Source organism: Acinonyx jubatus, chromosome E3 (assembly GCF_027475565.1).
Source record: "Acinonyx jubatus isolate Ajub_Pintada_27869175 chromosome E3, VMU_Ajub_asm_v1.0, whole genome shotgun sequence".
Taxonomy (NCBI): domain Eukaryota; kingdom Metazoa; phylum Chordata; class Mammalia; order Carnivora; family Felidae; genus Acinonyx; species Acinonyx jubatus.
The window spans coordinates 38,059,197-38,084,740 of record NC_069398.1 but is presented as its reverse complement, the minus strand read 5'-3'; the positions used below and the strand labels follow the sequence as shown (position 1 = coordinate 38,084,740).

Sequence of the window (25,544 nt, the reverse complement as noted above, 5' to 3'; positions counted from 1 at the left end):
CTGACAGCCCTCTGCCAGGAGGCCCTGCCCTGTGTTTACAGAGCCACCCAGCCTCCAAAGTAACACCAATAGGCCCAGGCTGGAAGCCACAAGGCATGAGACCCGACCTGTGTGTCCCTGCAGGGGTGGCACCAGGGCAGAGGGAGCGCAGGGAGTGTCAAGGACCTGGGAGGCACTGAGGGCAGCTTGCTGGGGGAGGGGCAAGGGGGAGGCTGACAAGAGCCCCAGAGTGTACCAGTGAAGGGGGGGGGGGGTGGGTACAGGGAGCTGAGACGGGTCAGGCTTGGCCGCCTGGCGGATACAGTGGAAAGAGGCTTAGGAATGGGACCCCGCTTCCAGCAGCTGAGACGAGTTTCCCCAGGGCCGCTGCCCAGACCACAGCCCCCCACCCGCAAGCAAGGGCTCAGGAAGGACAGAGGCGGCCAAGGGTCTGCGGAAGGCCTGTTTATTCCGAGGGCGCGCATGCGCTATGGCTTACAGGGCAAACAGCAATATCGGTCGGGTTCAGAGCAGGGAGGAAAGGGAGAGCGGGTGGCGTCTCCTGGGGGCAGGCAGGCTTTCCCCCAGCCTCAGGGCTGTGGCGCAGGGACAAGAGGCCTGTCCAGAGGCCACCCTCTTCAGGGACACGGGGCCTCTATCCTCGGGCCCCTGGGAGCCCAGGCCCTGTGCCCTAGACCAGTTCAGCGGGGACATGGGAGGCCTGGCTTAGTGACCCCCCCACAGCAGGGACGGGGGCAGAGGGGCAGCTCCTACAGCCACATCTGGCCTCCCAGCCTCACCTTGGAGCCCCCACACTCACAGCCCGGTCCCCCTCCATCTCTCTGTCCCTGAACGTGCCCGGGACTCCCAGTTCAGAGGACTGCTGTTGAGGAGTGGGGAGGACGTGGTTTGCAGAGAAAGGTTTGTTTTATTGCAATTACTTAGCGCGTCCTAAGGGAGTGGGGGTGGGGGCGGGGGCGGGACTCTGGTATTAAGTGGAAACATGTGTGGAGCTGGAGCTCTGTGTTTTTTTTTTTTTCTTTCTTTTTTGGAAGAAAAGCAAAAACAAAAATTCCTTTAAGTCAGCAGGCCCGGGCAGAGCAGCAAGGGCCGGGCCACGGTCGCCACTGCCTCTCCCTCTCCCTCTCTCACATCTGGTAGGCGGGGGCGGGGGGGCCCTCTCCCCTCTCCCCTCTCCCCTCTCCAGCACCCAGCAGGTAGGGGGGCAGGACGGGGCGCACTGGGGCGCACATTGGTTCCTGGATAGCGGTGGACCCAGCACGGCTTCAAGGGGGTGAGGAGGCACCCCCTCCAGTCCACTGAGGCCTGGGGAACTCGGGGCCGGGCCCGTGCGGGGAAGAGGCCGGGTCGCCGGCAAACAGGCGCGGGGGGGGGCGCTCAGAAGTTGCTGAAGATCTCGCGCTTCCGGTTCCAGTCCATCTGCGGTGCCCGCTTGTTGACCCGGGTGGCTCTCGCCTTCTCCTTGGCCTCGGCCGCCGTGGGGCTCAGGTGGAGGCCACTCTCCTGAAAGGGGTCACGTTTCCAGGTGCTGCTGTCCTGGGGGCAAGCGGAGTGGGCAGGTGGCCAGAGTGAGCCCTGGACCTGAGCCCTCAGTCAGGTTACCCTACCCAGGGAGCTCACACCAGAGGCCTGCCGACGGGGCCGGGGCGGCAGGCCCAAGAGGGCTTCCTGGAGGTGGTGACCCCACTGCCCAGGCCGACAGCTCCACAAACACCCACCCCCAAGGCCTCTGACCCCCCCAGCGTGTGATCGCGGCAGTGGAGACGGGCAGGCACTTGCTACCTCAGTGTCCTTGTCTAAGCCAGGCAGATCACTTCGGGACGAACACGCCGAGCCACCATTGAGCTGGGAAACCAAGGGCAAGGCGTGGCTTCAGGGACCCTGCCCAGGAGCCCGTGTGCACACACACACGCGCGCACGCGTGCCTACACGCACGTCAGAGCCACACTCATGCTTCCGCTGGGCGGTAGGCATGGAGCCTCTACTGTGCTACAGGCCCAGCCCGGGCAGGATGCTGGACAGCCAGTGGTGAGCGTGCAGGTGGCCTGGCCCTGGCCGGCTCAGGACAGGAATCACCCCCAGGAGCATCACCTGGGGTGAAACCAGGGGCTGCTTCCCAAGGAGACACTGAGTGTGACTCCAGGTCGCCAGCCAGCAGTGGGCAGAGGGAACGGCACAGCCAGGCGCCCCACGGAGCCGGGGTGTGGCTGGCCCAGGACAGGCCCCACGGCGGACGTCAAAGCTACGAGGGGTTGGGCAAGAGTGAGCCCCACGATCGTACCGACACAAGCAGACCTCGAGCTGGGGTGGGGGGGACTCTGTCCAGCCTGTGGGTCCCCAGAGGCCCCCACTGGGGTCTCCTGTGCCCACCCTGTCCACTCCCGGCCTCTCACCTGGGCAGGGCTGGTCCCGTTGGTGACGGGTGATGGCAGTGGACCTGTGGGGACAGTGTGTCAGAGGCTGCCCAGCCCCCCACGCTCTACCACGTCCCCAGGCAGTGGCCCACCTTCCACATGCTCCTCGGTGGGTGTGACCCGTAGCCGCCTGAAGTGCTCGTCCGTCTCAGGATCCACCACCAGCAGCCGGGCCTCGTCCTCTCGCGCCTTGATGCTGGAGACCACCTCCGCGTGGCGCAGCCCCTCCACATTCTGCCCGTTCACCTGCCGCCAGCAGCATGGGGTCAGCGCTGCCTGAGGTCAGGCCCCCAAAGGCCCCCTGAGCCACCTGGCCAGGTGTGGCATCAAATATTCATCAATGTTGTCACCAGCCGTGGCAGCAAGAGGAATCCCAGCTCAGGTTCCCAGCATGTTCCCTCCTCCAGCAAGAACCTCCCTGCCCAGACACACACGCAGGGGACACGGGCCAGAGACACACTCGGGGTGGGGGACGCAGGCCCAGACACACACTCAGAGGACAGGGGCATAGACACACACACACACGTGTGTGTGTGTGTGTGTGTGTGTGTGTGTGTGACAGGTACCTCGATGAGTCGGTCCTGGGCGCGGAGGCCGGAGTGAGCGGCAGGCGAGCCCGGGTCCACAGAGCGGATATACTGTCCCGGCCGGGACTTGTCACTGTGCAGGTTGAACCCGTAGCCTTGGGGGCCCTTTCGCAGGTGGCAGAGCCGAGGGCGTAGCTCCCTGGGGGGTCCAGTGACATCCTGCAGGCACAAGAGACCAGGCTCCGCACTGCTCTCCCACCCCCCTTGAAGCCACCGACCCAGCCCCCAAGGCCTCTGGGCCCCAGTATGCAGCTGCAGGGCAGGTGGGCCAGAGGGATCCCCAACCCCACACCCAGCGGCCCCAGGTCTCAGGGACAAATAGTGCACCCGTGCCTGCCCCTGCCCCCTTAGGCTGCCTGTGACCGAGCTCCAGCCGCAGGTCCTAAGCAAAGCCTCAATTTCCAAATCCAAAAACAACTTCAGGACCAGGGGCTTTGCAGGGGTGCTGACAGAGTCAGCTGAAGGGCAGCGGAGAGCACAGGTGAGGGTGGTAGAAGCCAGGTGAGATAGCTGCCACTCGTGACAGTGTCCTGGGGCCACTGTCCCTGGAGGCCCTGCCCGTGCAGCCCCTCCCCACCCCCTCCCCGAGTGCGGGGCTGACGTTGTCTGTTCTCCCAGTGGCCTCCATAGGCCAGTACGATGTGTTTGCTTTCACATTCCAGAGCAAGCTGCGGCCACCCCCACCCCCACGGGGCCCAGAGACAGGGCACACGGGCTACAGCCGAAGCCAAGTGAGAAGGCCAAGAGTGGGACCTGCCCTCCTACCCTCCCAGCCAGAACACAGAAGGCCACTAGCGCCCCCAGAGTCCCCCCACCCTGCCTCTGACAACCCAGGGCCTTGCCTCGCTTTACCTCTGGCATCCTGCAGCAGGGCTCCGGGCCCCAGGACCCCCACCCAGCCACAGCCTGGGGCAGTGACCGCAGTGCCGAGTGGCTAGCGGCTGACGGTGCTCAATTAAACATGGCCGGTGGCCGGAGTGCGCGGGCGGGCAGGCAGCTCAGGTTTCCCGGGGCGCCCAGGACGCCCGGGACTCGAGTGTGCCTGCAGGTGAGCATGTGCAGGGTGGGGGTGCTCCCGGGGGCCCCTCCGTTACCCTCCACCTACCCTTGCCCTCAGGGAAGGTCTCCAGGCTTTGGGCACCTGCCTCTTGCAGCCCAGGCCACCTCCTGACCACTGCAGACCCCAGGCCCGTGAGCTTGTTCTAAGTCTCAAACCTGACCGTGAGTGCCCTAACCTGCTAGTCGGCCCGGCTGGAGGACCGAGTACAGCTTTTATCACAGGGCAGATGCCCTGCCCAGGCTCCGGGGCCCCCCGCTTGTCCCAAACACCCTCTTCCTGCCCAGCCTGCACCCCTCCTCTGGGACCCCGGTCCCCAAAGCCTGCCCAGACATGCCCTCCGGATCCCCACTGCAGGCCACTACCTGGCCCCATGACCCCAGGAACTCAAACAGGGCTACAGTTCCTTGGTCCCAGGGCTTGGGCTGGGCAACATGGGCAGAACGTATGGGCGTGAGACCCCCCAAGTTCTCCAGGGCCCTGTCGCACAGACTCATCCGCTCTCCCAGACACACCTGGAAGTGCCCGTCCCTTGCGCGCTGCCAGAGCAGAGAGGCCCTGAGGCTGGCTGGTCCGGAGCAGGGCCAGGGCCGGGGTTACGCACATTTCGCAAGTGCACATGCAGAGGCACGCGGTCAGAGACGGGACATCTAAACACACACGGCTCACAAACACGCTACCCGGCGACACGTGCGTGCGAGGACAGCCCAGCCCCCTTGGCGCTACAGACTCTTCTCACGCCCTCCACAGCGACCTCCCTGGCAGGTCTCTCAAGGCCCCCAAACAGGAAGCAGGACTGCGGGAGCATCTGGGGCCACGACGCCAGGCTGAAGTCACATCCGGGTTTGGGACCATCCTGGCCATCTCCCTGCCTCAATCCGGCTCGGCCACAGCTCACCACACCAGCCAAGAGGCTTCTCCTGAAGTCTTGCCTAAATTCCCCTCTTGGATCCGGGGACCAACAAACCCGGCACCGGACCCTCCAGTTGAGAGGCTGGGACGCGGGGGACCAGGCAGCGGAGAGGCCCAAGGAGAGGCCCCGAGAAGAGAAGAGAAGCAGCAGGTCAGGAGGGGGCGCAGGCAGGCCCTAGCGCATTGCTCAAATTCCTCACTGCCTGTCCTGGCTCCAAGCACTTCCTGCCGCCTCCCAGCCAGGCCCTCGGGCTCCCACGGGCTCCCACGGGCCCCTGGCCGGGCAGCCCAGAGCTGGACAAGCCCTGGTCTCACAGCCCAGCCCGCGACCAGACAAAGAAGCTGGCATGGGGGTATACCCCCGGAGCTGAGCTGTGCCCCCTCCCCCACATGGTGACTCACCAGCCCTGGCAGAGAAGGGCCCCCATTGTTGCTCTGGGTCCAGCCGGCTTGCACCAGGGGGCCCCAAGTGCCCTCTCCTGACCCTGGGGGACATGGGCTAAGCTGATTGCCGGGGTCCTCTTGGTCCGCGCTGCCCCCACCCAGCCCCCACCCAGCCTGACCTGCACAAGCCCCCAGGATGGGCTCTGTGGAGGGGCTCCTGGAGCTGGGGCTGCTGCTGTGGCATCCCGAGAGCGGGCCATGGGAGGCAGGACAGAGTGGCAGGCAATGAGCATCCAGCTGGAGAGGCCTGAGCTCTCTGGCCAGCCTAGGCCACCACCCCATTTATCCACCTCCCACTGTGGGCCCCCGGCTCCCCAGGGAGGGGTGGGGACAGGGGCACTGAGTCACTTTGGGGAGCAGGGTGGTGGCTAGGTTCCCCCTCCCATGCTCGGGCCCCAGCTAGGCACCCCCTACTGGCTAGCTTTCAGTCTCAAGAAAGGAAGGAAGGAAGCTGCTGGAAGGCCCTGCCCTGCTCCCAGGACCCGAGGCTGGGGGGACAGGGAGGCAAGGGAGGGGACCCCGGCGCCAGAACGGAAGACAGAACAGAGCCCTCTGGTAGTTACTAGGTCCCATGCCGGGCCACCCCCTGAAGGACTCTCCCCCTTACTCACAGCCCCTAAGGGCCTCCAGAACAGGGGTGGGGGCCCGGGGTCTGTCACCACCTCCACGGCCCTGGTGCTGCGAGCCGTGCCGTCTGTTTGGGGGCTGTCCCCTATCGTCACGGTCGGGATCAGCTGCGCTGCAGCTGCAGGGCCACCCGAGCCTGGTCTGGCCGGGGCTGAGTCACCACCACCGACTAGGACCCCGCAGCACCCCAACGGGAGGGGCCGGCCGCATTAGTGGACGCCGCAGCCGGCATGGAGGAAAGGGAGCCATGACTCCCAGCTTGGCCCTAAGCAGACCGCATGAGTCCCAGCCGGTCCCCCTGCCCCACTGCACAGGAGCCCTGTCGGAGCGTGGCCCCGTGTGTAAGCATCACCCTCCCAGGCACCCTGACAGCTAGTTAGTCCTGTGCAGGTCGGCCGGGGCCCGGCTCTTCCTTCTGACACTCTGAGCTCAACTGATTGGACACCGGGTCTCTGGCCGGGAGGCTGTGGGGGTACACCCTGTCCCCTGGGCCTCCCCTGACCTTCTGGACTCCCTGTCCCCAGGCCAGCCCCCACCACAGAGCCCCTGCCACTCAGGCCCCACTTTGTTCCTCTAAAAATACACCCAGAGGAAGCCCCCTCCTAGGGCTTCCTGTAGCTCCCAGAGCCTGAAATAGCAGAGGGGGAAGGTCCCACCCAAGGACAAGGTGCCTCGACACCCCACCCTCCAGATAAGGCCCGAGGGCGGATCTTTCCACAGGAAGGCGAATTCAGCGTTTGTGTCTAACTCAATGGATAAACGCCTAGGGGGAAGGGCACTTCCTCCTGGAGGTAAGATGCCCGAAGGCGGCCCTACTCCAACTGTAGGCCTGCAAGGCCAGGGGCCCGGGCCAGCCAGCGCCCCCTCCCAAAACCTCCTTGAAAGCACATACCTGACCCTGATGCCCCCTACTCGGGCCATGACCACCCCCGAGGGTTCACGCGCAGACCTGTGCGCATGCTGGCTTCCCACCTAAAAAGCCATCTGCCCCCCAGGACAGACACCGTAGCGTCTGGTCACCGACACCACCAGCTCACACAGGAGGCATGCGCACCCAGACCCTGCACACACAGAAACTTCAGATCTCACGCCACCTAGGGCAGCTGGTTCTCAAAGTGGGATCTGGGGAAACCCCTGGGATTGGATCCCTTGAAGACATTTCCCTTGGGGCACCTGGATGGCTCAATCAGCTGAGCATCCGACTCTTGATTTTGGCTCGAGTCATGAGCCCAGGGTCGTGGGATCGAGGCCCGTGTTGGGCTCCGTGCTCAGATTCTCACTCTCTCTCCCTCTGCTCTTCTCCCCACCTCCTCTCAAGTTCAAACAGACAAACATGAAAAGGGGTGCCTGGGCGGCTCAGTCCATTAAGCATCGGACTCTTGGTCTTGGCTCGGGTCATGGTCTCACTGTGCTGACAGCACAGAGCCTGCTCGGGATTCTCTCTCTCCTCTTTCTGTGCTCCTGCCCTGCACACACATGTGTTCTCTCTCTCTCTCTCTAATTAAAAGAGAGAGAGAGAAAGAGAGAGAGAAAGAGAGTTTTCTTCAAACAAAAGGCAAAGGGGGCATGAGGGACAACAAGCTTGGGGCTTCAAGAGGGCAGAGTAAGCACGATGAGGCTCTTCCTCTCCGCCTCCCCCAGGGGGCCACCCCCAAGTTCTGCCACCTGGAAGGAGGTCCACACGCACGTTAATTCCAGCTCTTCCACCGTGGAGTGGAGGCAGGAAAGGAAAAGCACCCCAACCGCTGTAGACCCCAAGCTGAAGACTCAGCTTAGAGTATCCTCAGCTGTCCCCAACCATGCACCGCCCATGGGGAAGGACCAGCCCCTCCCTCCCAGGGCCTTCCCAGCACAAGCAGGCTCCTCAGACAGACAGACACCTGAGGCCAGCACAGAGCTAGGGACGCCCCCTCCTGGGGGACCTCTCCGGCCAGGCTCGACAGAGTGACCTTTCCTAGGCCAGGTAGCTCTGATGGGCATCCTGGGGAAGAGGGTTGGCGATGGGGGGCCAGGGACCAGGGCCAGGCTGCCCTGACCCCACCTGGCTTAGAACACAGGCTGAGGGCAGAAAGAGTGGCCCCACGTAGCCAAGAAGGTAGTCGCCAAGGCCCCGGAGAGGGAGAAGAAGGGATGGAGACAGAGACTTCTGGAGGTGAGCGGAGGGGGAGACCGCCTGCCGTTAAGAGGCGGAGACGGCGGAACCTGCCATACCTTCTGGCCAGCCTCGGAGCCGAGGCCGCCGGCACGTGCCCAGTCCGGCTTTGGCTCCCAGGGGTCATGGATGGGCGGAAGCCCTCGGTGGGCCATCTCCTCAGTGCAGGTCAGCTGCCGCCTGCGGAGCTCCTCGTCCGTCTCCTTGTCCACCACCAGCAGCCGCGTCTGTGTTTCCACAGCCTTGATCCTCTGCACCACCTGGGGCGGGCAGGTTGGCGGGGAGCAGGTCAGCGGTCAGCACTCTGGGCAGCACATGGACGGTGGCACCACCCAGGGCTGGCCCAGGATCACGGGCAGGCGGCTGGCCTGCCAGCGGTGGGCGGCTGGACCGAGAGGCCCGCTGGCTCCGCCCTCCACCCCCGGGGGCTCAGGCAGCTCCCTCCCTCTTTACCCAGGACGCCCGACACAGGCTGCAAGGACTACAAGATCACTGCAGGGACTCGCCTCAGCCCAGGGTCCTGTCCGAGAAGGGCCGGGAAGCTGGATGAGGCAGCTGGTCTGGAAGGTGGTGCGTGGCTGCGCTTCAGGGTTTCAGTGTGTGTGCGCGTGCGCACGTTGCATGCGTGCATGTGTGTGTGCACGTGTGAGCAGGCATGCATCCATCTGCCTCAGGGTTCGCCTCTCAGTCTGGGTTTGAGGGAGCAAGGGGTCTCCCTAGGTGCCAGTCTGGGGGGCGGTCTCTGCCCACTGCTGCTCTTTTCAGTAGTGGACCACGCACATCTAAACCGCGGCCTTGGGGTGCCTGGGTAGCTCAGTCGGTGAAGCGTCCGACTCTCGGTTTCGGCTGGAGTCATGATCTCACGGTTTGTGTGAGTTTGAGCCCCTCAACGGGCTCATGCCAACAGCGCAGATCCTGCTTGGGATTCTCCCTCCCTCTCTGCCCCTCCCCCACTCATGCTCCCTGGCTCCCTCTGTCTCAAAATAAATAAACTTAAAAATAATAAGTAAGTAAACCCCTGCCTCTGAGCCTTCATTTGCCTCGGAACCATGGCCACGGACCTTTTCCTGCTGGACCTGCAGAGAGGGGAAGGCCTGGATTCCTGCGGCAAGGCCCTCGCTCGGGTACCCACACGCAACCTGGTAAACAGGGTTCAGACCCAGCAGGCGGAGGCCACCTGTGGGACAACTGTGACGCTATGGCCACCTGTGCGTCTATGTGGGCGCCCGCAAAGCGTCTACATCATGTGGGTGACCATGGGGCATGCGTGCCAGGGTGTGCCCTGCAGGGAGACAGAGCAGTGACCACTGGGCATTGGGGTGGAAAGGACAAAACCCCCACCCCCACCCCAAGTCTTGGGGGAGGGCAGAGAGGGTCCCGTCAGCTGCTCAGAAGTCATCAACAGATAGGAGGGTGTGAACCAGGCCCATCTTCCCCCCGGCCCCCCTCTGATCCTGCTCTCTTAGTGAGAGCCACAGGAGGACCCCAGCACCCTGCCACTTCCTGCCTGTGGGACCCAGACAAGACACACAATGTCCTCAAGCATCAGTGTCCTCATCTGTAGAATGGGAACTGTAACTGCCTCTCTTCCCTCCTGGGACAGCATGGGCCTGCGTATAAACTTAGAGATGAACCCCCAGAGGCCTGAGGGAAGCAGGTGCCCTTGGGGCAAGGGCGGCAGGGACTGTAAAACTGAGGCCAGACACCAGCTCTGCCAGCCCCTCCCTTGTTCCGTCCAGCCAGGACCTCTGGCCCACACCCCCACCCTCCTTCAGCAAACTGCTTTATCCCGCTCACACTCTGGGTTAAAGACAGAACGGAGGCAGACAGATGGACAGACAAGGGCCCCAGGGGTAGACACAGCAGTTCAGCTGCCGGTCCAGCCAAGAAGCCATTTACTAATCTCTAGGCCCCAGGGCTAGCCACGCAGACAGGTCACAGACTCACAGGTGCTGGGGAGGACACAGAGAACCCTGAGCAGAAGGGGTGGAGGGAGGCTGGACTCAAGCCAGGTGACTCCCTGGCAAGGGGGGGATAGATCGTCCCCAGGAAGCAGAACTTGCAGAGGAGAGACCCTGCCTTCCCTCTGGCCCTCATCTCTAGCTGCAGGAGGCAGAGGGCTGGGGCAGTGGCCCCCGCAGGGCTGGGCAGCCTCCAACGAGACACCATCAGCCAGGACACACACGATAACTACACATATCCAGGCAGGTGGACACACAGGCTTGGACACACACACACACACACACACACGCACACACACACACCCAGGCCTATATATTCACACATACACTGTCCAGGACCCAGAGCCCAGCTCACACACACACATCCCGGCATGCAGATCTGTCCACACATATACACATAGGGGTACAGACCCGTATATTCACACACACAGTCCACACGTGCGCACGTGCACACACACACACACACATACACACTCGCTGATACAAGCACATACAGGTGTGCCCTTATTGTGACACCCTTCTGAACACCCAGGCAGATGTGCACACACATGGGTGACCCCCAGAGGGACCTGTACACACACATATCCAGCTGTGTACACACGCACGTGTTGACACTCACAGAAAAACACTCAGGGCCCCCAGTTGCACGGAGACGCCCCCCAAGGTGACGGACGCCTCCATTCATTGCACACTGAGGCCCTAACAAGACTTAAGTGTCAGGGCCGAGGGCGAGGAGCCGCAGTGCAGGCCCCTCCCTGCCAGGATGCCCCCTCCGCGGTGCAGGACCGAGCTGCCTGAGGGGCAGAGGTGAGGAAGGAGGCCGGCGGCCTCCGTGGCCACTTCCCCCACCTCCTAGCCGGAGTCCACGCAGGGCCTTGTGCGACCCCCTCGGGCCCCCGGGCAGGGCGCCGAGGCCTGGGGGCAGGCAATGCCGAGAGCGGCGGTCGATGACGCCCCCCCCTTCCCCCCCCCCCCCCGCCAGCTCGGGGAGGGGGCCCAGCGGGGCTGCGGGCCGGGGGCGGGGCGCGGGCACCCACCTGGTGATGCGTCTCGCCCTCCACGTTGACGCCGTTGACCTCGACCAGCCTGTCTCCGGCGCGCAGCGCGGCCGCCTCGGCCGGGGAGCCGGGCTCCACGCGCCGGATGAACTGCCCGCGGCGGCCCTTCTCGCCGTGCAGGTGGAAGCCGTAGCCGTGCTCGCCGCGGACCAGGCGGCACAGGCGCGGCCGCAGCGGCTGCGGTGAGGCCATGACGCCGGCTGCCCACCGGCCGGCCGCGGGCCGGCCACGGCGCTGACGCCTGCCGCGGGCAGGCAGGGGCGCGGGGGGCGGCGCGGAGGCGGCAGCGACGGCGCTGGGGACCCGGCGGCGCCCTCGGCTGCTCTCGCTCGGCTCTCGTCGACTCGGACTCGGGCTCCGGCTCCGGCTGCGGCACCGCCCCCGCGCCCGCCCCTTCCCCGCCTCCTCCGTTCGGCCGCCCCCGCCCCGGCCACGGCCCTGCCTCGGCACCCCGCCAATCCCGGCGGAGGCTGCGGGGCCTAGGGACGCCCCCCTCGGTCTTGCCCCGACTCTGGGCAGCCTCCCTGGCGCCAGCGCCTTTGCCTCCTGTTCCAGGGGCATTTATTGAGCACCTACTGTATGCGTGGCACCAAGGCGGGCTGTGGAGGTGGGGGGAGGAGTGGAGAAAGGGTCTTCAGGGTGAGGAACCGCACACAGCGGCCAGAGGGTAAGAACAAGAGCCACAGCTCTGCCCACCATCCTCAGGAAGTTTCCCCCGCTACACACACACACACACACACACACACACACACACACACACCCCGGTGTCCCTGTGTCAGGATCCCTCCTGCACCCAGAGCTGCCCTGGCCCAACAGAGTCCCAGGATGGTCCAGAAGACAGAAAGAGGAGTTTGAAAGTGACAAGGCAGCAGCCCTTCCCTATATTCTGGAGGCTAGTGACTGGGCAGCGCCCTGGCCCTCCCAAGGAGACTGTGTGGACCTGTGCTGGGCACGTCCATTAAACATGACCCCCCACACTCCTCTCTTAGCCTGGGCCTCTCACTTGTGCCCCTGGTCATCCCAGGCAGAGATTAAATGTACTGAGGCCTTTGGCCTCTGACCTCTGGCTGGTGACCAGTGCTCACAGAAGCTGTTCCCAGGAGCTGACCCCTGTGATCTCTGCCCCAGCCCTCCCCTCCCTCTGTCCTTCTCCCCTAGCAGGAGTACCCCTTCCCCCAGCCAGACAAAAATGACAACAGAAAACCATTTATGCTTTGTTGTGGCTCTGAGTACACTTTATCTGGAACAACCCCAGGGTGCAGATCAGGGAACCAAGTTCTAAAGAGGAATGAGACCCAGGCGAGGTTCCCTGGCTCCTCTTAGGGCAGGGCTGTGAGATGCCAAGTCCACACTTTACCACCGAGCGCTTCCCCAGCCTCGGATACAGGAAGACAGCTGAGCTGCAGGCTCCCCCTCAGCCTGCCCCTGCCCCTTCCCAGCCTGCCCAGCCCCCTGCACATACCTGGTTCCCCGGGCTGAGGCTTAACCAGCCCAGGCAGTTCCCCATGGGGACAGAGGCAGGCTCAGCTTGGGCCTAGTGCTTGCTGCTCCTTCTCCCCTCTCCAGTGCCCTCAGCCTGGGCTCCCAGCCTCCGCCCAAGCACAGAGCCCTCCTCTGGGCAGCCTCCTGGGCTGCAGCCCCTTGGGTGTCCACACCCCAGCTGCTGCCCCTAAAAGCCACTTAGGCCAAAGCTGCATGGCTGCTTCCCCACCCCCACCTCTAAGTTCCTGGCTGATGCCGCCATAGGCGTCTGTCTGCTTTTCTGTCCAGAGGCTGCCTGTCTGGCCTGTGACTGGCCTCTCCGGACCCAACCTGGTGCTGCTGCTCCCGGTGGCTGTGAGGATGGGTGTGGCAGTGCTGTGTACTATATAGTATTCCTGATGGGGCTTAGGGGTCACCCCATAGCAACCAGCACCAGCCAGGACCTGCCAGGCTGTAGCTTGGGGTCACACCAGCATCTAGGGAGGTGGCTGGATGGGAGCCCCCCAGGCTGGGGGCAGAGAAGGTAGGAACCCCTGGTCCTCCGGGTTGGGAAGCTTGGACATCTCCTCCCCCCCACCCCACCCCACCCACACACATAGGACAGACACTCCCGGGATCAGCTACTGGCCCTCACTGCCTCCCGCAGCCCAGGACTCAGCCAGTGAGTGACGATGGATGGGAACAGACCACCACCGGAGGGAGGCGGAATCAGGGGTGGGTGGTCATAGTCAGGGGCCAGGAACACTGCTTCACAGCATAACAAAAGGCAACAAATAGAGTTAATAAGGGAGGTAGGTAACACCCCAGAATAAAGGAGAGCTGCAGGTTAAGTTCCAAAGGGGGAGCAGGAATGGGGAAGAGGAGCAGGGGAAGAATGGGGGCCTGACAACAGAGGCAGGGAAGACAACCCAGCTGCTCTCCTGGGCAAACTCTCCCATGCCCTTCCTCCAGCCTCTGGCTGAGAGAGAAAAGCGAGACAGAGAAACAAACCGAGGGAACAGCATGGACAAAGGCTCAGAAGAGCAGACAGAAAGGTGCTCAGGGGCTGTAAGCTGTTTGGGGTCTCTGGCGAAATGGGCCAGACAAAGTGATCATCTAGGCTGGCAGCAGGGGGAGGTCAGGTGGGAGGTGATCCCCACGCCCGGGAGCCCTCATCCCACTCCTGCCACCTTGCCACACAGGCCTTGTGACAGGCGGAGACGGAGACCTTTCCCGGGGATTCCCTCCGCAGAGGGTCCACCTGGGGTGTGGGTTGGCCTGGGGCTCCACTGGTGGGGAGGGGGCTTTCCTCCGAGCTCTGGCTACCTCCCAGGGGCAACGCCCCCAGCGATGGGCAGAGCCTGGGCCTGGGCGGGGACTCTGGGCTGTGGCAGTGGGCTGAGGCCTGGTCCCGAGCCAGAGGAAGGGTCGGGGGCCCGTCTGTGGGGTGGAGCCATTAGTCGGACGCCCCGGTAATGGCCCAGAGCTTCCCGGGCCGGCGCTGCCTCCCTAATGGGCATTAATGGGCCCAGGGGATGACAGGACCTCGCTTATGGCCTCCTCCCTCGGACTACGCCAGGCTTCTCTTCAGAGCTCGAAACTGGAGCAGGCGGGGGACCAGAGCGACGGAAACTGTGATGAGAACGAGAGACCCGGAGACGAGAAGGGGAGAGAAGGGGAGAACCGCGACGACCACCGAGGGAGGCAGCGCAGGAGCCCGCCCACCCGCTCTGGGCCCGCCCACGCCCCTGCTCCCAGGGAGACTGCAGCCCGAGAGAGCAGCCGCGCAGCGCCACCTGCTGGTTGTCGCTGGGATCGCTTCATCCGAGGGGCTGGCCCAGGCCCCGCCCCTCTGGCTCCGACTCGGTTCGGCCTCCCGGGCTGGGGGGAGATTAGAGCGGGAGCGACGCACTAGGGCTCCTTGTACTGCAGGGGCACGGGGGTGCACGTAGGTGGTGGGCAGGGAAGCTGGGCCTCTGCCAAGTCCCTAATCGGGGAGTTTCACCTTGGACCTGGCATCAACCTCTCTGGACTGGGGTACCTCCAGGCCTCGTGAAATCTAGCGTCTCACCAAGGGTTCCGGCACTTGTGACCAAACATTTACAGGCCACTTGGCACCAGGCGCTGCTGAGCACTGGGGAAACATCGCTTAGATTCAAGGGCAAGCCCAGGACTGGCACAGCCCTTGAGGAGGGCATTTAAACATGGCCTGAGGCCCCAGAGTCCTTCTTCAGGGTGGACCGTGGGGCTGTTCTGGAATCTGCCCAGAGTTCCTGCTCTCTGTGTGAGGGAGGGGAGGGAGCAATGAGACCGCGGGACAGGGCAGCCTTAGACTTTGTGCACGTGGCACATGGATTTCGTGCCATCAGTGGTGGAGAGCCCTTGAGGTGTTGTGCACAGGACACGCGTGTTGTGAAAGACCAAGTTTGGCAGGAGTGGACTTGGAGTGCAGAGAGTGTGTTGACCTGAGGAGTCAGGTGGCTGCCCCTCCCCTCAGTGCAGATCCTGGAATCAGAGTCAGTAAATTTAGGGGTTGGTCGGGGCGCCTGGGTGGCTCAGTCGGTTAAGCGTCTGACTTCGGCTCAGGTCATGATCTCGTGTCTTGTGACTTCCAGCCCCGCATTGGCCTCTGTGTTGGCAGCACACCGCCTGGAGCCTGCTTCGGATTCTGTGTCTCCCTCTCTCTCTGCCCCTCCCCTGCTGTCTCTCTCTCTCCCTCAAAAATAAAAAACATTAAAAAATAAATAATAAATAAATAAATCCAGGGGTTGGTAAGAATTGGGAGGGTGGAGTAAAAAAGAGCGCCCACGTTAGGGGACCACGTGGGGAGAAGGATGCATCCAGGAGATGAAGAGAGACGGGGGCTTCCAGAGGCCAAGGGGAATGTGGGGGCCAGTTCTAGGTGGGCCTGTCGAAGTTAGCTGGCCCAACAGGCATGGGACCACCCCTCCTCCAGTCCTTGCTGGGTGCCCCAAGGGAACACCTTGCCAAATGGCCAAGGGAGGGCTCCGGGAGGCAGACAGTATCAGGGCACAGCAGACAGGCACTTCGAGGTCTGGTCCAGAACAGTTGTGGGAGTCAGAGCCCATACTGAGGAGGGTGAATGAGGGAGCAGAAGGGTGGAGGGGCCCTGGCACCTGTGAGCAGGATCTATAAGGGGGCCCAGGTGGAGGGAGGTCCTTATTCAAGATGGCAGAGCACATTTACATGGGGCTTGGAGCCAATAACTGGAAATGTGGAGAGGATCAGAGGGGGAAGAGTCTCTGGGGAGGCAAGGGGCCTTTCCTCCCTAGGAGGAGAGGGGGGCCTGAAGAAGGGGTACAAAGGAGATCGTGGCTGAAATGAAGCCGGGAGATGGGGGAAAGGCTGGGTGGGCTGCCAGGGCTCCCGAACCTGGCCAGGGGCCACAGTGAGGGGGGGTACTTGCAGGGCTCCTGGGAGGCTGAGGTGGGGGCTCTCGCTCTCAGCTGGTAGGGTATGAGTGCCTACTCTCCTTTCTGGTGGATGGCATCAGGACCCAGGGGCTGACTCGTGCCTACCTCCCATGAGACCTCTCCCCTCCTGTGGGACCCTGGGACCTGGTCTGATGACCCCACCCCCAAATAGGAGGGGCAGTACTGGCAGAGAAGGGAAAAGGGGACCTAGGCCCCAGCAATGTCTCTGCCTCTGTCCCCCCTTCTGTTCCCCAAGCACTTACAGTTGGAGATGGTTAGGAGCGGGCATCCCTTGGCCAGAGAGAAGGCTCCTGATATTTGCCAGGGCGTGGGTGCAGCTGTTTGTGCCCTAGAGCTAGATGCCAAGTACACATCACAGAGGAAAGGGGTCACACATGGGGACACATGAACCAGGCAAATTTATTGACCAGTCGCTGTGAGCCCTAGAGAACTAATGTATTCTGCCTGGGTCAGGAGAAAGGGCATTGCCAGCAGGGGCTGCGCTCAGGATAGCCCTGGAGACGTGGGGTCCGGCGAACGCGGTTCTCTGGGCAGACCGTGGCTGAACAGGAGATTCTCCAAAGGCTCTAGAAAGAAGAGCAGGACCTCGAGGACAGGGCTGTGCGCCCTCCACTACCCACCCCCCACACAAAACGTCCCCAAGGCTGGAAAGGGTAGGACACTCCAGGGAAGCCTTTCTCCCTAAGGAGTGGGAGACAGGAGAGTCGTGGGGTGCCTCGTGGGCATGTGAGTGGGCGCACCGGGCTCAGATCTCCCCAGACGTCCTCGCCCCCTTCTCCCCACGTACCTGGGCTGCTCCGCGGAGGAGCCCTGGCTCCGGTTCCGGCGCGCGCTCGGGGTGGCGCCAGCTCCAAGGCGCACTGACCCGGAGCCCTGCGCGCGAGTGCCTTCCGGTCTCCAACAGTTCCCGAAACCCAGAGGGCAGCAGAAGAGCACCTCGGGGGACGGGCGCCGGAAGGAGGGTGTCTCTGGCAGATGGCTCCTGCGGGGACGCGCCCAGGCCCTGGGTGTCCGAGGCAACGGGTCCGGCAGCGAGCGCGCGGCGATGCATGTAGGGCGAGCGGCGCAGCCCCATGAGCAAGCCCGCGGCGCGGCCCACCGTGTGGTAGCGGGGACTCGCCACGTGCTTGTACCAGGCGTCAGCGGGCAGCGACAGCAGCAGCAGCAACAATGCGAGCACCGGCCGGCCCGCAGGGCCCCGCACCCCCGTGCCCCGCGCCAGGATGCTCACGTGCACGGCCGCCCGGCGGGGCAGGCCAGGAACTAACGCAACCGGGTCTCGGCGCCCTGCGGGGACTGCGGCGGCGTCGGGGAGCCAGAGCGCCGTGGATCCGACTATAACCGCTCGCGGGCCCCGCCCCTGCTCGTCCGGGCGGTACCCGCTGGGCTCCCAAAGGAGGGAGAAGAGAGGCCCGGGCTGCCATGGCAAGGACGTGGGTGGGTTATCAGAGCACCTTCTCTGAGTGGCGGTGGGCCTTCAGCCAGAGCTCATCTTGACGATCCGCTGGGAGCGCCCTTGTCGTCCCCTCCCCCAGGGAGCTGCTCTGCTTCCTCCTCCCCCCAAGGAGAATGGGTGCCCCCTTAACCACAGCTCTTGCAGGTTGTACACTGAAGAGGAAAGACGGAGGCTGGAAGAGCCCTCTGCATCATTCAAGAACCCTCTGTGTATCTACTTCCCGGAGGGCTCTCTTGTCCTCACCTACATAGCTCTTCAGTCTGTCCCCTACTCCTTCCTCTCCTTTCCCACCCTCGATTCTGCCCACCAACCCATTTCCCAGCTGCAGCTGGATGCTTGCAACCACGAGTTTGGCCACATGGGGCCCTCCCTGAGGTGGTTAGTGGTTCCCTAGGGCTTCCAGAATCAAGAGGAAGCCCCTCTCATCCGGCAGCACTGGCTTGGGCAGGATGAGGCCCTGTGGCCCTCTAGCCTGCTTTCTGGTCCCGATTCCTCCCACCCAAGACCATTTTCTCTGGCCAGTCTCCATCATCTTTCTGCTGTACCCAGCAACCAGTGATTCTGCCCACCTCTGCACTTCTGTGCCTGGAACATCCTTCCCTTCCTTGCCATCACTCAGGATCCCGTCTACATGGCCCTCGTGTGAATAGTCGCCGAGTATTCCTTCCTGGCTACAGGGGTTTAACAACCCCTTCCAGAGGGCAGAGCCCGACCCGTTCTTGCCAGAGCCCCAGCCCAGGAAGGATGCAGCCCTCAAAACAATCCGACTTCACCGCAACCACAACATTCACCTAACACCTTCTAGATTCCAGACACCAAGGATCCTGAAATGTCTTATTTTTATCTCCTAACAATGCCATGAAAGTAGGATGATTATTTCTTTTAAGTTTGTTTATGTGAGCTATGCACCTAGAGTAAAGCCCAAGGCGGGACTTGAACTCAAGACCCTGAGATCACCTGAGCTGGGATCAGGAGACAGACGCTTAACCGAGTCACCTAGGCACCCCAAGGTTTTACTTTTTTAAGTACTCTTTACACCCAATGTGGGGCTCGAACTCACAACACTGAGATCAAGAGTCACGTGCTCCAGTGACTTGAGCCAGCCAGGCGCGCTGAGGAGGGTCAATTATTGACCCCATTTGCCAGTGAGGAAGGTTAAGGCACCAGGAAAATGGACTTGTTTGGATCACACCTGCTGGGTAACAGTGGGGCGAGTGGGCTCCAACCTAGATCCCCAGGTTGGGGGTCTGAGCGGAAGTTCTTGACGGAAACTGTCCCTCACCCTCTGCCTGTGTCTTTAGCAAAAGGGAAGGGGTGATTCTGGGAGTCGGAGGGAACAGAGCCTGGGCCAGTCCTTCCTCCCAGGTCTCCGTGTCAAGGGACCATCGTGGGGCTGTGGGGGCAGAGGATGGCACCTGCTGAAGGGAGGAGGGGCCCGACACGGTTCTGGCAAGCTCTGGGGGGCAGTCAGAAGCAGCAGCAGCCCTCCCCACAGGGCCCTGCAGAACGGGGGGGGGGGGGGGGGGGATGTGTGCCGTGCTTGGTGGTGGGGGGTGTGGGGCAAGGGTGTGTGTCCCAGTCTCTCCTGTCTGCTTCTTCATTTGCAAACTGGGAATGATAATGGCCCCTCATCAGCTCGCTGTGAGCATGAACTCAGGCGTGGGTGTTGGGGCCATGCCTAGCACACAGTAGCTGCTAAAAAAAAAATTGTGCAGGGGAGCCTGGGTGGCTCAGTCAGCTAAGTATCTGACTTCGGCTCAGGTCACGGTCTCGGGGTTCACGAGTTTGGGCCCCACATCGGGCTTTGTGCTGACAGCTCGGAGCCTGGGTCCTGCTTCCGATTCTATGTCTCCCCTTCTCTGCCCCTCCCCTGCTCACGCTCTGTCTCTATCAAAAATAAATAAAAACATTTAAAAATTGAAGGGGCGCCTGGGTGGCTTAGTCAGTTGAGTGACTACAGTTCAGGCCATGATCTCACGGTTCATGAGTTCAAGCCCCGCGTCGGGCTGTGTGTGACAGCTCGGAGCCTGGAGCCTGCTTCGGATTCTGTGTCTCCTTCTCTCTGTACCCCTCCCCGACTTGTGCTCTGTCTCTTTCTCTCTCTCAAAAATAAACATTAAAAATTTTTTTAATTTAAAAAATAAAAATAAAAAAATGGTTGTGGCTGTTACCGTCCCAGAGGCTGACCTGCCTCCTAAACTGTTGGTAAAACACTCTGATGGAGGGGTGACGGGGCAGGCGCTGCTGGGGTGGTGGGCGCAGAGGGAGCCGTGGGCGCACCTGGAGGACCACGGGACCAGGGAGCCTCATGGAAAGCAGCCTCCCCCGGGGCACCATAAGGGGCCTGGAGAGCCACCTGGAGTGTGCGGTGGGCGGGCACCGTGGCACGACGCGGGCTGCCAGGGTCCTCTGACGCTGCACATCTCCCTTTTAAGGGTACTTGGGGGCTCCTGGAGCCCCCAGGGATCGAAGGGAGGCGTCAGCATAGGATCACCTGTGGCTAGGCGGCAATACAGTCTCCGTGGCGGTTAGAACGCTGAAGTCCAGCTACAAGTACCAGCACAGACAAATCCCCAAAGCACGACGGCTAAAGAGAGGAAAGTACTCTGCACGATGATATTCGGTATCTGAAGTTAAAACCCGAGCCGCTTGTCCTGCTTCTTTATAGCTGTGAAGCCGAGAAGGAAAATGTCATGGTGGGAACAAGGGACGAAGGCCAGGCAGAGAGGAAGCGGGGATCCTATCAGGTGCAGGCGTGCAGAAGGCCTGGGGGGAGGGAGCCCAGGGCCAGGTGGGGGGAGCGAAGCACACAGTAGTCCTGGGGACTCCCAATTTAGGGTACGGAGGGGGGCTCTGTGCCCTGCCCAGCCCTGAACCCAGGGACCCAGTGACAAAGGCCTCTGCCCCTCTCCCACTAAGGGTCTGGAGCCAAAGCTCCACCGTGGGAGGAGGGGAGGAGGTGACAGGTCCATGGCCATGAGAACTGACTCTCCTCTGTGGGGCTTGCCTGTCCCTTCATCCACCCAACAGCCTCCTGGAAACCAAGGGAACGTGGCTTTGGCCTGTTTCCGCACCACCTTTCCCGCACGGGCACCAAGCCCTCCTGGGCCAGGACATCTTCCTGACACTCAACCTCAACACTGGGCACAGAGCCTGGCCCCGACAGGGACTTCCAGCCTAAGGATGCGGTGATGGAGCAAATTTCTGTTTCATCTTATTTTTCATGTTGCATTTATTTATTTATTTTCAGAGAGAGACAGAGAGTGTTAACTGGGGAGGGGCAGCGAGAGGGAGACACAGAATCCAAAGCAGGCTCCAGGCTCCGAGCTGTCCGCACCGAGCTCGACGCGGGGCTGAAAACCTTGAAGCATGAGATCATGACCTGAGCTGAACTCAGACGCTTGACCAACTGAGCCACCCAGGTGCCCCTGTCTTATTATTTTTAATTACTAATTTCTAGTAAGGTAATTTACACTATAAATTAATGCTACCAGGAGAGGAACATTAAAGGCGTCCTCACCGCCCCGCCTGCCGTTCACATCCCAGCCCTGCTCTGCAGATGCAGGTGCTCACAAGTCCCCCAGCTGTTTCTTCTAGTTTTACCCCCTATTTAAAAATCGTAAACTTAATTGCTATTCTAAAAATCAGTGGGGTTTTTTTTGTCTCGAGAGAAAGAGAACACAAGCAGGGGAGAGAGAATCCCCAGCAGGTTCCTAGCTCAGCACGGAGCCCAACGTGGGGCTCAATCCCATGACTCAGGGATCCCGAGCAGAGCAGAAATGGGAGTCAAGACGCTTGATCAAGGGAGCCATCCAGGCCCCCCAGTGGTCTTTTCAAGGAGGCGTAACATACTTTCAGTGTGCACATCTAATAACTGCATTTGTTAGGGATGCATACATCTGTGTGCCCACAGCCCAGATCAAGAGAGCAAAGACTTCAGCTCCCCAGGAAGCTCCCTTCGCCCCCTCCCAACCAGAAGCCCCCAGCAAAACTGATGGCCACATCGGGGCTCCTCACCCTTGGCACTGCCCGCATCTGTGGGGGCTGCCCTGGGCACTGTCAGACGTGTAACAGCATCCCTGGCCTTTACTCATCTGTACAGGCAGAGTAACAGCCTCTCCCCAAGCTGTCTGCACCCCACATATCCTGGAACCCGTGCACTCTTACTGGATAAGGGGACAGAGGACTGAACTTGCAGACGAAATTAGAAATTAGGCAGGCTCATCAGTTGACCTTAATATAAGCAGATGGTCCTGAATCATCCACGTGAGCCTAGCATCGTCACATGGGTCCTTTAGTGTGGAAGTCCTTTAGTGAGGGGTCAGGGAAGGGGTGGGGACGACGCCAAGAGGCTGGCATGACGCAATTTGCAGACACGGGGGGGGGGGGGGGCGCCTCTAAGGCTGGAAAAACGAGGAAACGGATTCTCATCAGAAGGCGAGGACCCCACCTGCACCTAGGTTTTATCCCAGTTGAGACTCATTTAGAACTTCTGAATTCCTTAACTGTGAGACAAGGGACGTGTTGTTTTAAGCTGCTAAATTTGTGGTGATTTTTTTTTTAAACATTTATTTATTTTTGAGACAGAGAAAGACAGAGCATGAACGGGGGAGGGGCAGAGAGAGAGGGAGACACAGAATCGGAAACAGGCTCCAGGCTCTGAGCCATCAGCCCAGAGCCCGACGCGGGGCTCGAACTCACGGACCGCGAGATCGTGACCTGGCTGAAGTCGGACACTTAACCGACTGCGCCACCCAGGCGCCCCTTGTGGTGATTTTTAACAGTGGCAACAGGAAACTAGTGAACCAGGAGATGCCAGTAACGTTCCCACACTGCTGTGACCACCACAAATGCCTCTTTGGGGGCCAAACTGCCCCCAATTGGGAACCACAGACCCTTAGATTATAAACTGCTGCTTTCCAAAGTATCTGTTGCAGGCAGCACCAAAAGGCTTCCTACAAATTCAGATGAAGCTTCGGCCCTCTTACACCCCGATAAGCCCACTTTTCATCCCTCCATCCTTCTACCAGGATTTTATCACAACGTTTGGCTAACTCACCAGTCAGCATGCACATTATTATGGCCGTGTAAATCGTTTCGCTGCTAAGCCGAGTAATGTACTATGGTTAGGTTTCCTTTCTTGCCGAATGCTTGTCACTTTTGTTTCTCCGCTTGTTTCTCCGTATGCTTATTTTGCTATTTTCCCCCAAAGGCTCTGAGAGATAGGTCGAGCTCTTTGCAGTAACTTTTCCGGATTCTCAAGCACGTGAGGGCACCCGATGAGTACCGTGTTTTCTGGAGGCCTCCCTGTGGGAGGTGGCAGCCTCCTGCTCCAGACTGCATACCCCTCTCCTCTCACACCTACTCAGGAGTCTCCGCACAGGCACTATCCCACACTTTGCTGTCACTCTCATCTGGCTTGAAACCCGTGTTCCGGATGCCAGGTCATCTTCCAACGGATAGTCCCTAACATTTTGGAGACGTGAACCCTCTGGTAGCTTCATGTGTGCTAAATACGTTGTCCCTTTTATGGCAGTGGCTTTATGCCTAGTGGAAAGATTTTTCTGGGCATAGAAGGTGTGCATGGATATCCTAGTCCCTCAAAAATTTGACAGAATTTCCAGCTTCCCGTGTTCCAGGAGTAAAGTCTGATTCTCCATCCTTCCAGGGTCTTCTCCCTCCTCACCTCCCCCTCCTTCAAGCTCTGGGGTGGGGGTGGGGGGATCTTCACTTGGTCTGCAGTCCACCTGTTTGCCTCTGCCGTGCCTGATGATGTCACTCGCGGGCGGCCTTTCTTCCTTGCCTGGGCCCTTTCAGTATGGAGACTTGTGTCCCTGAGCCGTGGCCTGTGTTACCTTAGTCTTTCATAATTTGCCCCTCTCCGTTTTCTGTGTTCTCTCCGAAGTTCCTATTAATTACATATCGTACCTTCTAGAGTAAGATTTCCATCCTCTTGGGGCACCTGGGTGGCTCAGTCGGTTGAGCGTCCGACTTCGGCTTGGGTCATGATCTCACAGTCTGTGAGTTCGAGCCCCGCGTCGGGCTCTGTGCTGACAGCTCAGAGCCCGGAACCTGTTTCAGATTCTTTGTCTCCCTCTCTCTCTGACCCTCCCCCGTTCATGCTCTGTCTCTCTCTGTCTCAAAAATAAATAAACGTTAAAAAAAAAAGAAAAAAAGAAAAAAGAAGTCACAGCTACTGTTATTAAAAAAAAAAAAGATTTCCATCCTCTTTATTTTCCATCTGTTTTTTTTTGTTCTGCTTGCCAGGAGATTTCTTTAACTGTATCTTCCCATTTTGCTCTTGAATTTTTACTTATGTTTTTAATTTCTAGTAGCTCTTTCTTGTTCTGATTTGTTTGGTGCTTGTTATCGTTCAAGGCATCTTATTCTCATTTCGTGGAAGCGGTATCTTTTCTGGAAATATCAAATAGAGCTCTTTTTTGTTTTTTAAATGTTTACGTATTTATTTTGAAAGAGAGAGAGATCAGGGAAGGGACACAAGGAGAGGGAGACAGAGAATCCCAAGTAGACTTTGTCAGTGCAGAGCCTGATGCCAGGGCTGAAACACACAAACCATGAGATCATGACCTGAGCCACCCATGCGTATGTATGTATGTATGTATGTGTGTGTGTATGATGTATGTTTGTTTATTTATGAATGAATGAAGGCTCCACACCCAACATGGGGCTGAAACCCATGATCCTGAGATCAAGAGTCATGTGCTCTACCAGCCAGGCACCCCAAATACAGCTCTTTCTAAAACCTTCCTTTTGCTCTCTGGGTTGGCTTATTCTGGTCTATCTTTCACACTGCAGGTTTTCCTTCTAAGTCTAGAGATCTGGCTGCCTGTCTGTCCCCATGTATGCGTGAGACCTGGATGCCCTTTGTGTGGGGGCATGGCTTGCTGAGTGATGGGCTTCACTGTAGGAATGGCTTTTCCTTCTGTAATGCCGTGGTCAGTGAAGCTTTTCTCTGGGGCTGGTCAGTTTCTCCACTGGAAAGTCTCCTATTGAGAGCACGTGGTGGGACAGAAGGGATTGGATACAGTCATCAGGGCAGGGTAGGAGGGCCCAGGTCCCCGGGTTCATGCACTGACTTGCAGACACTGCAGTTTTTAGTCCCCCGCCTCAGCTCGCCAGCAGTGAAACTTATCAGGGTTCCCCCCAAAGGTGTTAAGAATGTTTTGTAAAATAAGTCACTCCATCATTTTCCTGTCCTAAAATTTGTTTATGTGTTTCACTAGCTGTTTCCTCCCTTCCTGTTCTCTTTGCACTTGTGGATTGAAAGTGTTTTATTCCTTTACTGTCATTTTAGTGGGCTTTCATGAGAGTCGGATAGCAACTCCATGTGGCCAGTCCACCAGATTTATTTGGTGTGATGATCCCTGTCTACAACTGAGGAAGCCAAGGGTTTGGTGAGCCAATCAAGTTTGCCAGCAAGTAAGTGGCTGAAGGGGGGTTTCCAGCCCATTTCTGTCTGATTCTAAAGTCCAGGCTTGGGGTGCCTGGCTGGTTCAGTCGGTGGAGCACATGACTCTTGATCTCGGGGTCGTGAGTTCCAGCCCCAAGCTATGTATGGCACCTACTTAAAAAATAAATAAATAAAAAGAGGGTCATCTGGGTGGCTCTCAGTCTCAGGGCTGTGAGTTCAAGCCCCACGTTGGACATGAAGCCTACATAAAAAAAGGGGGTGGGGTGCCTGGGTGCCTCAGTCGGTTAAGCGACTGACGGACTTCAGCTCAGGTCATGATCTCACAGTTCGTGAGTTTGAGCCCCATGTCGGGCTCTGTGCTGGCAACTCAGAGACTGGAGCCTGCTTCGGATTCCGTGTCTCCCTCTCTCTCTGCCCCTCCCCCGCTGGCACTCTGTCTCTCTCTCTCTCTGCCTCTGTCAAAAATAAACATTTTTAAAAAATTTTAAAAAAGAAGAGAATAATTAAAAATAAAGTTCAGACTCGTTC

General features: G+C 60.1%; 2 protein-coding genes across 8 annotated transcripts; both read right to left on the bottom strand.

Annotated features, from left to right (window-relative positions):
- Positions 1–429: 429 nt before the first annotated feature.
- Positions 430–11,559, bottom strand: NHERF2 (NHERF family PDZ scaffold protein 2). 7 transcript variants are annotated; one of them, XM_027043578.2, is made up of 7 exons: positions 11,192–11,559; positions 8,253–8,453; positions 2,981–3,160; positions 2,507–2,660; positions 2,394–2,437; positions 1,780–1,845; positions 430–1,536 (listed from the first exon to the last, which is right to left on the bottom strand). In XM_027043578.2, exons 1-7 carry the CDS (start codon positions 11,402–11,404, stop codon positions 1,378–1,380), a joined length of 1,017 nt encoding a protein of 338 aa, XP_026899379.1. In that variant the 5' UTR covers positions 11,405–11,559; the 3' UTR covers positions 430–1,377. The 7 variants fall into 7 exon arrangements, with proteins under 7 accessions (XP_026899379.1, XP_026899380.1, XP_053069227.1 ...); XM_027043579.2 differs by having other exon boundaries at positions 1,783–1,845; positions 11,192–11,556; XM_053213252.1 differs by lacking the exon at positions 11,192–11,559 and adding an exon at positions 10,774–11,108.
- A 4,948-nt stretch (positions 11,560–16,507) lies between these two features.
- On the bottom strand, positions 16,508–17,605 carry NPW (neuropeptide W; the record flags this gene model as incomplete). The annotated part of the gene is made up of 2 exons (XM_053213254.1): positions 16,508–16,694; positions 16,916–17,605. Coding segments are annotated over 2 exons (807 nt in total), but the record flags the coding sequence as incomplete, so codon positions are not given.
- Positions 17,606–25,544: the final 7,939 nt, after the last annotated feature.